General features: G+C 42.0%; 1 protein-coding gene across 2 annotated transcripts; it reads left to right on the top strand.

Moving 5' to 3' along the window:
• The first annotated feature begins 1,387 nt into the window (after positions 1-1,387).
• LOC125428955 (three-prime repair exonuclease 1-like) lies at positions 1,388-11,165 on the top strand. Of its 2 annotated transcripts, none has more exons than XM_048489638.1 (2): positions 1,388-1,738; positions 7,200-11,165. In XM_048489638.1, exon 2 carries the CDS (start codon positions 7,209-7,211, stop codon positions 8,199-8,201), a length of 993 nt encoding a protein of 330 aa, XP_048345595.1. In that variant the 5' UTR covers positions 1,388-1,738; positions 7,200-7,208; the 3' UTR covers positions 8,202-11,165. The 2 variants fall into 2 exon arrangements, with proteins under 2 accessions (XP_048345595.1, XP_048345596.1); XM_048489639.1 differs by lacking the exon at positions 1,388-1,738 and adding an exon at positions 1,793-2,175.
• Positions 11,166-14,886: the final 3,721 nt, after the last annotated feature.

Here is a 14,886-nt window from a genome sequence, read left to right on the forward strand (position 1 = left end):
TGATACACTTGTGCACTGATGTAACAAGGAAAGAAAGTGTAGACATACATCATTAGCAGTCTGTGTGTGTTTGTGTGTGGATGCTGTTTCTGCTTGCTTCCACAAGACTTACTGCTGTCTCCAAATCAGAGGAACCTTTTCTTGCGTCCATGTGGGAGCAGACTGTAACAGAAAGATGTGTCAGAAAAGGTGATAAACATTTAGTTCTGGTGGGTTTTCCAGTCTGTGTGGCCATGGTCTGGTGGATTTAGCAGACCACGGCCACACAGCCCGGAAAACCCACCAGAACCAGTTGAATCCGTCCGTGAAAGCCTTCAACAATACATTGATAAACATTTGTTTCACGGAGGTAAACAGGTAAAATTAATTTTAGCTAACCTTCAGTAAACTGGGCAGCTATTTCCCCCAGTTTTGTGTTAATCATGTGTCGTTGCCATATTCAAATAATAAAATAACTAGATTCAAGGTCAGCAGTACTTTACAGGATTTCTGGGGTGTAAGCTTTTGAGAACCAAAGCTTTCATCAGCTATCAGGGAACTTTGACTCTCAAAAACTTATACCTCCAAGGGCCTGTAAAATGGAGCTGTTCCGCCAGGCCTTTCCATCGAGCCAGCCAGGTGTTTCCTGATGATGATATCTCCCCTGAGCCTCCTGTGGGAAAAACCATATTTCTCACCCTTGGGGTTTTTTAGTTGGATTGTTTTGAATGGTTTTACGATTTGTTTTTATTGATTGTTATTTTTAGGTTTTTAATGAATTTTATGTATGATGTTAGGCCTTATGCCATTGTAAGCTGCCCTGAGCCCTTTGGGGGGTTGGGTGGGGTATAAAAATAATAAATAAATAAAATTTTAATCTCAGGTGATGCTGCTGCATTTGATTCTAGCTATTCTTCTGCACACTAACATGACTACCCTTGGAAACTATTAAAATAATAGTTAAAGTATGGTACAATTAAAATTGGTGTGAGTAGGTGGAGCCATCAATACCACAGCAGTTGAATTTAGTGCTCTTTTGGTCTTTCAAGTCCAATGTATGGATTTTATCAATGCATAGGCAAAGACTTTCACTGCTAGAATCAACAGGCTGCAGTGGGCTTTCTGAGCTTCGTGGCCGTGGTCTGGTAGTTTTTGCTTCTAATGTTTCACCTGAATTTATGGCTGGCACCTTCAGAGGCATGTCAAAGTAAAGAACACTGTGTGCAATGATTTTCCCGGGGGGGGGGGGGGGAATGCATATTACAATCCAACTATAAATGAACTTCACCCAGAGACATGCAAATGTGCCTCACCCCTCTGTAAAGTGGACAAAAGATATACCCCGCCACACATTTCCAGGGTGTGTAATGGAAGTGTAAAACAACACAGTTTAAACACACACACGGATCTTAAGAGTTGCATTTAACATTAGAAAATAATTGTCTCTACAGGATGACTCACCCTGAAATCCTAAAAGAATACCCATTTTAAAGTAAATACATTTTAAAGGTGCAAACAAGATTTATTTTCTACTGCAGTGAACTAAGGACAGTCTACCCCTATGCAAAGGCGAAAGTGCCACGCAATCCTGCTATTTCAGTCCCTGTGTCAAAAGTAGAATTGGGTTTAAGTTTCGTTTTTAACCGGAAGTGGGGCAAGTTCCAAGAGTCAAATCAAACAAGACCGAAAACGGTAGCAAAGCTTTCCCAATTCTCCCTTTTGCCTACGGCCACTGCCTCCAAGCTGCACTTTGCTCCAGGTTGGTATTTGCAAATGTCTGTCACAATTCAGTTACAAAAGGGTTAACTGTATGTAAATAAGTTGCTGAGGTCACTGTTTATGATCTGGTTTCTGGTCTATTGATTAGCTATTGGTCAGTAAATCGCCATTGCTTACATGTTAGTAAGCTCCTACATCAGAGGTTATAAAGTTAACTAGTTTTCTTTGTTTCAACAGTTCAGTTCACGAGGAGATCACCACGTGGTCAGAGAGAAGTAGGGAAGAGGTAGTCTTGAGTGTATAGTTAGTACTGTAACCATGTAACAGAGCAAGCAGTACAGCATTTATTTATTTTATTTCATGTAAACTTCATTTTATAAAAAGCAACTCAAAGTATCCCTGGCTCTCTTCTAACCGCTGGAAGCTGCTTTGCATCTCTGCTAATAAATCTCTTTTTTATCAAATACCTACACTCCGGTAAGTGGTTAAAAAAAACACCCAGAAGTGGAGGATTGGTTTTTTGTTTTTTTTTTTAAGGGGGGTGAGAAGAGATGCACCAATTTCCTGTTATTGAGGCAAGAACTGAGTTTGGGCAAAATGCAAGGGATCAATGCCAGCGCGTTAGACTCTGGGCTCGAGGAAGGGCGAATGGAAGAGCACAGTTTGAATGCCAGATTGGGAGCACTGTTCTCAGTAAAGGAGCTCGCCTTTTTCTCTCTTGGCGTTAGGAAAGTATGCATTACCCTTACTTTGCACGCGTTTCCTCCTCTTCCCTGGCTCACAGCCGACGCCTCACTCCCCCGTAACAATTTGAGCAAAAGAGGTGGACATGCCGGGGCATGTGCCTGAGCTCTGGAGTTGAGGAGGAGACTGTGGCGCCACGCAGCTTGGCGGGGCAGAGCTGTGAGCCAGTCTTGGATTGGCGCTCTAGCTGGCGGACGTTGATTTAAAAAACAAAACAAAAACTTCCCATGATTCCTTCGTGAGTTCAGATAGAAAGCGTAAGCAAAGTTTAGACAGAAGTGAGTCGCTTGTTTTGACGAGAGAGTGAGGAGCGGCTGTGGCTCAAAGAAGACTCATCTGATTTGTGTGCAGGGTTAACCCGGAGCATCTCCAGTAAGGATTTGCAGCAGGGCAGGGATGGGGGAAAGACCTCTTCCTTCCTAACATTCTGCAGAGACATTGCCAACCTGACTGGCCAGCACTTACTTTGATGAAACAGTGATCTCAGGCAGTATGAGGCAGCTTGGTATAAATGGTCGCTTAATAAGTGAGGCCCTTTCTTTTCCATTACCCTACATAGATAACAATTTATGGATTTTCAGTTACATTTTATCTTGCTCTTTCTCCAAGAACTTGAGAGTGGCATACATTGGAGTCATCTCTGTCCCATTGTGTCATCCAACAACCCTGAGAAGTAGGCCATTTTGAGGCCGTCCAGTCAACTTCCTGGCAGTGTGAATTTTAATTCAGTCTTCCTAACCCTTTGTGTGGCCACTGTTTCGTTAGACCGTGTATGTGTCTTAATAACAATGCAATGCAGTGAGAAATACAACAGAAGAATGTCAATAATAAAAGCAAGCCATAACAACTTTTCCTGGAGCATAAAAACAAAAAACTTCTGCATCCCCATGTTAAAACCCTCCTTTCCACAAGGGAGAAAGATAGAAGCACCCTTAAGACATTCAGGCAGGCATTTATGATAGTTTTTCCTCAAATTGCAGGTAGCTGGAGGCTGCCTTATGGGACCATCAAGCAGCTCTTTCCCACAAAGTTGGCATTAGCCTGTAGGGCATAGGTGTCAAACTCACGGCCCTCCAGATGATATGGACTACAGTTCCCATCACCCCCTGCCAGCATGATGGCAGGGGGTGATGGGAACTATAGTCCATAACATCTGGAGGGCCGCGAGTTTGACACCTGTGCTGTAGGGTTTTCCGCACATCCTTAAAGTGCAAGTTCTGTAGGAAGGACCCAGGCAATTTCATACCCACAAGACTGTTATTTAGAGTGTGTGATGTGTAATTATCTCACAGAAAAGTAGTTCCCACACGTCTGCAGATACCCTACTGTTTATCAGAGATAAATCCCTCTACATTGTTTGGGCCTCTGTAGTCACAAAAGTGCAGTTCCACTTCCCAATAGCTGCATACTATGTAGAAAGTTTGTCCTTGTGTCCTAGATATACAATCTGTGAGAGTTTAATGCGCTTTAATTCTGCTGCATCTTGCACTATGGGACATAGGTGATATTTTCTTCAAATGTGGAAGGGAATACAAGGGGTAGAATTTGCTTGTAATTTCTTATACAGAAAATATAAGGCAGTGGTGGCGAACCTATGGCACTGGTGCCAGAGGTGGCACTCAGAGCCCGCTCTGTGGGCATGTGCAAACATAGTCCCCCCCCCCCCCACATCTAGGCTAGCCTGGGCTGCTGGGCTCGATTATTAGCATTAAACCTGAGACCTAGTTTTGGGGAAGCAGTGTAGTTAAACCTATTAAGTGCTGTTAAACCGCACTGATTTTCATGGGAAGAACTAAAGCACGATCCTTTACCTGGGAGTAAGCTCGGTTGCTGGCATTGGGGCTTGCTTCTGAGTAAATCCTCCTAGGGTCGTGATTCACCCATTGGAAGAGCTGCACGGTTGCTTCAAAGCAAAGCCAGCGACTACCACCAAGCTTACTCCTGACCAACGCATGCCTCGGAGCCAACCGTTTTTTCTAAACTAAAACCTCAGTATTCCAGTTAAATTGCCATGTTGGCACTTTGCGATAAATAAGTGGGTTTTGGGTTGCAATTTGGGCACTCGGTCTTGAAAAGGTTCACCATCACTGATATAAAGGGTGGAATTTCTATGTAATTTCTTATACAGAAAATATAAACTTGTAGTACAAAATAGCTGGTACAAATATTTAACATGAAAAATGATTTGTAAATATACATGCTTGATTAGCAAAGACCAATTCTGACGTTACTTGTTCATTTAGTACTCCAGATTTTTCCTCTGAGAGAAGCTTTATATTTTTAACAGTGATAATATTTCCTATTATTGTGTCCTTGTGGTGGGAAAGAATACAGTTTTTGAATTTTTTTTGCCCTGCAACTGTAAAGAGCCTCTGTGAGGAAAAAATTGACAGTCCTAGTTTCAACATTTTACAAATTATCTGAAAAGTGCCAAAATATATGTTTTTAAAATCTGCATGTTGTGATTGACTCTGGCAAGCACTCTCAAAGCTAGTCCACAGCTGTGTTATCAGAGCTGGCTCATAGCTTGTCCAGAAGCTGGGAACAAAGCTCAAATGACTCGTCCTTCTTGATTCCCACCTTCTGTTAAACGGAAGAGTTTGAATTTATGCTTGTGTGTGAAATGGAATTCCCATGCTGTGAGCTCTCAGATGAGAGATGCAGAAGTTTGACCACAACCTCAACATTGTTCAGTTTTTGTATAAATGACATGTCTTCTAATTTTTCTGAGTATACCTGCCCCCCTAAATTAGGCACATTCAGTGTCTCTATTCTTCTCTATTCAAATGATGTGGTTCTTCTTTCTCAAAATAAAGTGGAACTCCTAGGATTGTTAAGATTTTGTTCAAAGGAGGGTTTGTATAGTAATTATAAGAAGACTAAAATTATGGTCTTTCCTAAGAAAAGGGAAATTCCATCTTTTAACTGGTCCATGAATGGTCTTGTGCTTGAACAAGTCAAGAAGTTTAGATATCTCTGTGTCTTGTTTACATCTAATTTATCCTGGAAGATTCACCATGAATTGGCATCCAATAAAGTCAGGTTAAGTGCAGCAGCATTTTAAAATTTATTTTATTCTAAAAGTGAAAAAATACTGGTGCCATTTTGGCCTTTAACCAAAAAGTTATTTCTCTTATTTTATTTGGTGCCTATTTGTTTTCCTGTTTCTGTAATTTGGAACTAACACACAAGTTACATTGAACTTTGTGTGATATGTTACAAGTGGTGTATTTAGTCAGTCTCTGAACATGTGGCTTCAAGAACATTAACAGCACAATCCTGAGAGAGGAGTTGAACGTGCTCAGGGTTCAGTCAACTGACCTTTACGACAGCATATCTCTTGAGATATGTTGCTGTAAGGGCTAGTTACGCTCAGGGACATCACATAGGTATAGTTTTTTTAGGGGTGGGTTTGAGGGCGGAGCCATGCCCCCACCCGCCCCTGGGGGTGTGGTTGTGCCTCCCCAAGCCCTGCCCCCAGCCTCAGTGTTTTTAAAAGCAGCTCTCCGAGGCCAGGGACGGCAGACTCCCCTGCCCTGGCAGTCCCTTCTGCCCTCCTCTCTGGGCAGAGACATAGCTAGGGAAAATGGAGCCCAGTGCAAAATCTGAGTTTTCCGCCCCCCTCCCCAATGGGTGGCCGATGTTTGCTGGAATCCACCCCCAAACAGCATCACTTTAAATGGTGTTTAAACTAAGGAGCCCAGATTCTCCTTTTAAATCTACCTTAAAGGGAGAATCTGGGGTCCCCAGGTAAAACAACATTGAAAGTGATGCTGTTTTTGGGGTGGATTATCACTTTCAATGAAATGATAGAGCCCCTAGAGGATGGGGCGGTATAAAAGTTTAATAAATAAATAAATAAATAAATAAATAAATAAATAAATAAATAAATAAATAAATAAATAAATATCCCCCCTGGGTTGGGGTCTAAAATGGCAGCAGCTAAACACCCCTAAAAATGTAAAATCAGTCACAAGCGAGTGTCAATTGAATGGCCCTCAGTAGCTGGGTTTTTGATGCAGCCCAAGCTTGCGCTGACAGGGATGCCCACCCCACTGGCATAAGGGGCACTCCTGTTACTGGTAAGGGCATCCACGCCTCCAGGGAGTGCTGCAGAGCTCTGGGGCACTTGCATCAGGAAGTGTAGGTGCCCTTGGTGCTCACATGGCACAGAATTGTGTGCTAACAGGAGGGGGCATTCCAGGGTGGGCCCAGGGGTGGAGCCAACTCCAGGCATTTTTCACTGGGCTTTCAGCTCCTAGATGCCACCATGGCTGGCCCCAAACTTTTCATGGCATAAGTTTCTGTCCCCTATGGGATTTCCTGGGGGCAGGAGGATTTCACTATTTTTCTCCTGCCCATTCCACCAGAGAACCCGATAGGAGGAAGAACCCGATATGGCCCTCACCCGCATCTGAATTAGGCTGTTAATTTTCCTTTTGCTGTTGTTTTCTTTAGTATGTGTTTCTATGGTTTTATTCTGTTGTGTTAGTTGAAAATAATTTCATATCTGCCTGTGTGGGCAGGCAGAAGCATTTAAAAAAAATATATTCTTGTATTTTAATACCTTTTGTAAGCATATTTAAAATGAACATGATAAAATTATATGCAGTTTATTTTAAAGTATTTTTGCCATTTTGAGAGTTGATTTGTCTATAAATGGAAAAAGAGAAGATACAAAGTATAATGAATAAAAATTACAGATTGACAATGAACAATCTTATATTTCCCTAATTTTTACTTGTTTCTTGTCCTAGGTATCCACCATGTGCACAACTTGGGACCCTCCTCCCAAACCTATTGAGACATTTGTTTTTATGGATCTAGAAGCAACAGGTTTGCCACCCTCACAACCTAAAATTGCAGAAATGTGCCTATTTGCTGTGAATAGGCATGCCTTTGAGAATCCTCAATACAGCAATTTTTCTCTTAGATCAGTTCCACTATTCCCTCGTTTAGTAGATAAACTCTGTATCTGTATTAATCCAGACAAGGCCTTTACTCCAGAAGCAAGATTAATTACAGGACTGAATAATGAAGCTTTTTCTGAGAACAAAAAGCAAAGCTTTAACATACACATTATTCACATGATTACTGCTTTTTTCAATCGGCAGCACTCGCCAGTCTGTTTGGTAGCGCACAGTGGCTGTTCTTACGATTTTCCTCTATTGAAAGCTGAATTATCGGCAATAGGTATCTCAGCTCTTGATGAAATCTATTGTGCAGATACCTTTAAAGCCTTGAAAGCTTTGGACAAAGAAAATAACCGACTTCACCAGTTTACATACCAAAAATTCGGCAGCAAGAAAAGTTACAAGCTTGATGATTTATACTTTAAGTTCTACAAAGAATACCCTTTGAATAGTCACAGTGCAGAAGGAGATGTCATTACACTAATAAGAGTCTTTCAACAACATGCCAGAGACCTTATGCACTGGATGGATTCAAACGCAAGGCAGTTCAATACTATTAGAACAATGTACAAGGGAAGTGAGCGGCGTGCTTCCATTTCCAGAGCACCTTGGAGTCTCCAGCATCCAAGTTTTTTACAGGTGGGGCCATGTCAGCCGAGGCTAGCCACAATGTATTCTTTTCCAGCGGGTGATGACAGAGCATCCTTAAAACAGAACACTGCTGAGCAAGGGTATGACCAATTCAGACCACTCAATAATACTGACATTCCTGATGAAATTAAGAATATGTTGCTGTTTCTTCTTGGATTAGCAATAATTACATGGATTGTACTCAATCCTGTGTAAACTCAAAATGAACTTTGGTTTTTCGATACAGTTAAGTCACAAAAGTTGCAAAATAATACTTTCTAGTTGCCATTATTATCACACTTCCTTTAAAATTCTAGGCTTTAATTTTTCTTTATAGTTATAATCAATGTAATTAGGCTTATAATGTGATTTTTGTTATTTGTATTAGTCACATTGGGTACAATGAAGAACATTAGATTATAAATTTTGTGGGGAAGGCCAATACTTTATAAGACAAAGGAAACGTGAGTGGTGAAAAACAGCCCCTGCTTTCAATAATTCAGATTCTAGGAGAAAATGTTATCTAGAATGAAATAGTTTTGTAAACCAAAGACATAATTTCTTGTGGAATGCAAAAGGTTCAGAAAGCAATATGTAACTTGTAAATGGATGGATGGGTAGCCCAATCCAGAGGCTACTGCAGCTGGGAACATATCGTCTCCAGAGAGCTTTCAGTGCGGGGGTGCAGCCAAAAAGAAAAAAAAACCTGGCAGCCTGAAAGCCCTCCACAGGGTTGAATGGAGGGTGGTGTAACTCCAAGGCTCAGACTGGCATCCCCAGCTTCATCCCCAAGAACACCTCTGGCCCTCCCCTCCTGCGCTGATGGGGCTGGCTGCAGTGCTGACACGGCACCCAGTGCCACAAGCAGGTGTCCCAGAAGGCTATGGCATCTGCCTACTGGTGTTTTTGCCCCTTGTGCCACATCCAGGAGCTGATTCACACACCCCACCCTGGGTTGACCTTTAAGAAATGTAAATGTTAAAGAGAAAACAAAAGTATATTGGCTCAAGTGTTACTTTAGACCAGTAATGGCGAATCTATGGCACTCCAGATGTTCATGAACTACAATTCCCATCAGCCCCTGCAGCATGGCCAATAGGTTCGCCACCACGGCTTTAGACTTATAGCTTTTTAAATTCATTACTTTGGTTTGTTTTGAAGTATGGCAGTTCAAGCTTCTAGTTATCACCTACAAGGTCCTTAATGGCCTTGGATTCTAATATTTACAGAACTCCTATTATACTCTGCTGCAACAGCTTTGGTTATTCGAGCAAAGCCTTATAAAAATGCCATCCTGCAAATGGGCAATATTGGCAATATAATTCACAAATCCCCAACCTTGTTGAACTTATGGATGTCACCTAGTTGATTGAGATGCATTCCTAGCTCAATGTAGTTGTTAGAAAAAATATTGCCGGTGATTGTATCTAGTTAATTGAAATGCATTCCTACCTCAATGTAATCGCTACAAGATATATGTAACCAGCCTGCTATATGTTACCACTGCTGTAGATGTTCTTTTCTTGATCTCTTCTGTATGGCTTCACTTTATGGCTTCTACTCCCATGGGAAACAGGATGTTTCCATTGTCCGGGGGTGGGGGGCATTGTCCCAACCTTGGGCAGGGTGCCTTGGCTCCAGAATAACTCTTTCTCACATTCTTTGGGAAAACAGGAGGGGGGATTATTTTTGAATAAAGGGAGTAGCAAAAGTCAGGTTCACCAGAACTGGCTTAGACAAGCTGGGTGTTTCGTTGCCTTCCAATAATCGCTGCTGATCAACAATGCAGCGTCTGTTTATTGATCCAAGATTCGAGTCCTAACATTAGGCACTTTTAGAATTTTGGCAAAGGGTTGTGGGCACCACTACAAAATAGCTGTCAGCAGCTATCAAAGATGATGTCTCTTGGACTCTTCTACAGCACCCCCTGCAACCCAAGCAGAGAGAAAGCTAGGACTGACCCTTTACTTCTGAGAAGTGATGCTTTCGGTTTCAGTTTCCCTCCAAAAAGAGTGGAGTATCTTGTAGAGTTTCAATGGAAAGTTCCCAAGCCCAGAAACACAGGCAGTTCTCTCTGCTGTGAAAACAAGGTCTTGCTGCTCTGGTGGATTGACAAGGACAAGGACAACATTTTGCTGGTCAACCAGGTGGCAGTTAATCGTGCAAAAGTATTACTTTATGTTCAGTTTTGACCCGTTCAGGCTGCAAGTATGTGCCACGAAACACAATGGTGAACACTATGCTTCCCTGGACATCACTGGTGTACTGAATAGGTAAACAGGAAAAAGTGGCCAGAAATGGAAGTAGGAATGCAGAATCTGGTTTGTGAAGAATCTTCATCATGGAACAGCAAGAAAAGCCTGTTTAGACAACAGTTACCAGAAGATTCTCCCACTATGCAGTTCTACTTTGTCACCCCATTTATAACAGTTACTTGTGCAATATGCATATTGCTTTTTCATCTGTGATGGTAGTATTTAGTATATAAGGAATTTTACAACAAATAACCTTAGAGGAAGTCAGAGCTAAATAAAGTCTGTTGTGAGGAGAGGAGCTTTTCAAGACCATATATTTTCTTTTTTTCAACATGTTCCTTTTTACAGCGTGCTTTTAGCTTGAAGACATTTTCTGAGGATTCCCTGAGGACAGATCTATGGGACTGTGGCATTGAGTGCCAGCTACACAGCTCCTGGAATTTCTAGATTTGCTGTTTGATAATTAAAGTCCAAGGACTCACTGTCACTGAAAAACTTATCAGTTGTATGAAGTTTTACCATTATTTTCCAGAAAACTTCAAGAGCTAAAGAGCTATTGTCCATTAAATAGAAAATATCATTTAGTAGCATGAAATAGTTTTAGTGTAGCTTATTTTTTTTCCCACAGAGAATATTATTTTAAGGTCATTCTCACACACACACACACACACACACACTATATTCATACATCCATCTTGATGCCTGGTATGTCATCTGTTTCAATTCTGGCATTTTTGGTCCCCTTCCGGGAGGGGGCGGGGAATAGGACCAGACGCTATCTTTTAAATTGTTGGGTGCCTTTATTGTTGCTAATGATTTTATTGCATTTTATTGAATTTTAACTGAATTATTCGATTTGTCTTTTTTGTACTTTGTTATTTATTGTGTGTTTTGTGTGATGTAAACTGCTCTGAGTCCTCTGGGGGTAGAGCGGTCTATCAAGTTGAATAAATAATAATAAAAATAATACTTAACTCATGACTGTTTGCTTTGCAGTTTGCTTTTAACACCCCCCCCCCCGTTTGCTGTTCACACAGGGATTCTTCTGCAAAGTATCCATAGCCAAGCCACCATTTTGTCCACCCACTACTTCCTTTTCTTTCTGTGAAACCTCCATTTGGAGAAGCTGCCGTCTTTTCTTGTGTGTGTGTGCAGGCCATCTTTGGTCTAGCGTGAGGAGAAGTAGTTTGTATTTATACTCTGCTTTTCTCAATGGTAAGGTGTCTCAAAGTGGCATACAAACTCCTCTCCTCACAACAGACTCCTTGGCTGAGAGAGTTCGGAGACAGAGAGTTCTGGACTAGCCCAAGGTCACTCAGCAGGCTTCATGTGTAGGAGCATGGAAACAAATCCATTCACCAGATCAGAGTCCACAGCTCATGTGAAGGAGTAGGGAATCAAACCCAGTTTCCCAGATTAAAGTCTACTGCTCTTAATCATTACATTACACTTACACTACCCTAGACCATGTCAATTTCACAAGTTCTGTTGCTCCAGCAATAGACCTTCATCATTAAAATAAGAAAGCCCTTCTGCTCATTTTGAAATTGTGGCCCAAAGTGTGCAGGAACTGCTATAGTTTGGGAGGGGAAAAGTGGGGAGGAAGGAGAAAGCCCAGAGAAAGTCTAAGTGGGGAGGAAGGAGAAAGCCCAGAGAAAGTCTAACGTACAGTGGAACCTCAGTTTTCATTGATTCTTTTGGCAAAAATCTTACCTCGTTTTTCGTCATCTGCTTCACTTTTTGTTGATTTTCGCCAGCGCGCGTGCGCTGAAATTGCTGCGAAAACCAGTGATCCCCTGCTGCTCCACTGCTTGCCAATGGGAGTCTTGGTTTCTGTTCTCGCTGAGGGTCCCCAGACGAATTGATGACGAAAACTGAGGTTCCATTGTATATGGATGTCCTTCGCTTTCCCTGTGAAGGGAGAAAAAATGTTGTATTTGGAGAGCTTTCAGAACCCATGGGGATTTTCTGATTTAAGAACATGGTGAGTTCTGAAGAGGGGGAAAAGTGTGCGTAACCAAGAACCAAACTTGTAGGGAATGTGTACCCAATGTGAAGGAGATCACAAGTGCATAAATTGAAACAATTATATGAGACCTTAAGTGAGTTTCTACAATACAAAAAGGAGTGTGGGGAAAGGGGTAGTTCAGGCAGAGTGCATAGCCGCTACCATGATTGTAACTAAAAAACATCCCTTTTCCTCAATCAGTTTATAGCATAAGGGACATTTGAACCAAGATCCTCATTTGCAATATGGAGACTAACTTTTAATGCTTTTAAAAGAATTGTTGCAAGACTGTGTGATAAATGTCTGAGCACTAAAAAGTGCTATATAAATGCTAGTATCAAGTATCACCTTTGTATTTTGTATGAACAAAGCTCCAGGTTCAGTCCTTGACATCTCTGGTAAAGCCTTTTAGGGAGCAAGGCAAGGCGTTCTTGATACTTTTAAGAGGGAAGAATATCTGCTAATCGGATTTCATACCACCAACTGTAGAATAGAAAAGTTTTCAAATACTGTACATATTCGTGTAGAAGTCAACTTTTTCAGCACATTCTTTATGCTGAAAAAGCTCCCCTCGTCTTATATTCGGGTCTTATATTTATATACGACTGTATGTATTATAGCTGAAGCTCTGTTTGTGTAACCCAGGGTCCATTAGGGGGAGCTAAAGAGCTCAGATTTTCCATATAAGGCAGAAATGGCTCCATTTCCTCAGAATTGTTAAGAGGCCAGAGTTCAGTTGTTCTGAACTGTTTTTGCATAGTTCAGACTATCCTTGAAGGCTTGACAATAAGGACAGAGGGCTCAGCAAAGAACAGGAGAGCTGCAAGTCCATCAACAGTGCCACAGGACACAGCTAGAGAGAAATGTAAAGGACTGAGACCCTGCTAGTTTGTTTTGCTTAGCAGGCCAGAACTATTATATGTTGATTATTGTTTCTGTATTGGTTTGCCATATTTCATTGTTATACTTCACACAATTGTTTATGAAACAGAAAAGATTTAAAGTTTCTTTTGTTGTAAGTCTGGTGAATGTTAAGGGTCACAAGGTGGGATCACGCTGTCAAAGACTGGAACTCCTTTTCCATTTCTGATAATATCCCTCTTAAAATCTAAGTTGGGTAACATTTGGACGTACAGATGAGGAGGAGGAATCCAGTTTTGAAGGATTTTAACTGTTGTGTTTTAGCTTGGTTGCTGATTGAGCGAAGGTTTTTGTACTTTTAAAGTTATTGTTGATTCCATATTGTTTTTGTTGACCCTCTTTTCCACTTACAGAGCTAGTTTACTGTTTTTCTTTGAAATAAATATTCAAAAACATTTAACCTACTGATGCCTCAATTAATGTAATTTTATTGGTATCTATTTTTATTTTTGAAATTTACCAATAGCTGCTGCAATTCCCACCCTAGAGTTATACTCGAGTCAATTAGGTTCAGGTGGGACGCCATCTTGGATATAATAACTTCTATTCGGGTCAACTTATACACGAGTATATACGGTAGTTCCAAACCAATGTTTACAATATAGTGGACACATTTTGGAGTCTTCTAAGCAGCCTTTGTAGAAGAAAGAATATAAACAAAAAGTGTCCTAGGCCATATCTATCTGTATATAAAAAGCAAACGGTGGGTTTGTTCCTGATGGTCTAGCACAGGAACTGCTGGGCCAATTCCTCTGAAAATTCCCAGCCACTGTAGTCAGCCAGGCGAGAGTGTTTTTAGATGTTCACATACCTTAAATTTCACATCTGGCCCAGGTAAAACACCCTTTTCCTGGCACACCCTTTTCCTGGCACTCCATGGTGAAGGACATACAGCTGCCTGTGTTTAACTGTCAGTTTTAGAATGTTCGTGCAGCTTAGAATGTTCTCTCAGATGGCCAGATATGAGCAGTGAAAACAGTACATAGGTAATGACTCGCGTGGAAGTGAAACACATACACACATTGCCGTGCGAGACATCAGGTGGGGTTCTCCACCCCCTCACAAGCAGGTACCTTTCACTCTCTGTGCCTCACCCACTACTACCACACAACACCCATACTCTCATACACGTTCAGCTCATCCTCACACTCCTCACTCTGCCCTCCCTCACATCCAACCACCACTTAACTACTTCTTTACCCATATTCCACACCCATATTGAACAAGCTTGAATGTAAAAGTCAGCTGGAGGGAGGGAGAGGGAAGGGATGGAGGGGGAGGCATGTAAGGCAAGAGAAGTGAGGGAGGGGAGAGAGTGAGGGATGGCATGCAAGGGAGGGGAGGGGGCCCAGCATCTGGATATAACCCACCCACCCTAGCAGAGGGAGAGGGAAGGGAGGAAGGGGGAGGCATGCAAGGGAAGGGGAGAGAGTGAGGGGTGGCATGCAAGAGATGGGAGGGAGGGGCCGGCCAGCCTAGATTCCCTGAATACTGCAGTTACAGTTAAGAAAACCAGGCACGTGTTACTCAGGAGTAAGCTTGGTAAAGCAACCGTGACATACTTTGAATGGCTGCATTGCGCCCCTCAGAGGGTTTACTCAGAAGCGACACCCATTGCCACCAACCAAACTTACTCCCAGGTAAAGGGTTGCGACCAGCCAGCCTAGATGTGTGGGAGGGGTGCCTTTGCATTCCCCCCCAAGGAATCCAGTCACAC

The sequence above is a fragment of the Sphaerodactylus townsendi genome, linkage group LG03 (genome assembly GCF_021028975.2).
Source record: "Sphaerodactylus townsendi isolate TG3544 linkage group LG03, MPM_Stown_v2.3, whole genome shotgun sequence".
Taxonomy (NCBI): Eukaryota; Metazoa; Chordata; class Lepidosauria; order Squamata; family Sphaerodactylidae; genus Sphaerodactylus; species Sphaerodactylus townsendi.

What these genes read in the sequence shown, in the direction of transcription:
- LOC125428955 (XM_048489638.1), top strand. Translation starts at nt 7,209, where the DNA reads ATGTGCACAACTTGGGACCCTCCTCCCAAACCTATTGAGACATTTGTT.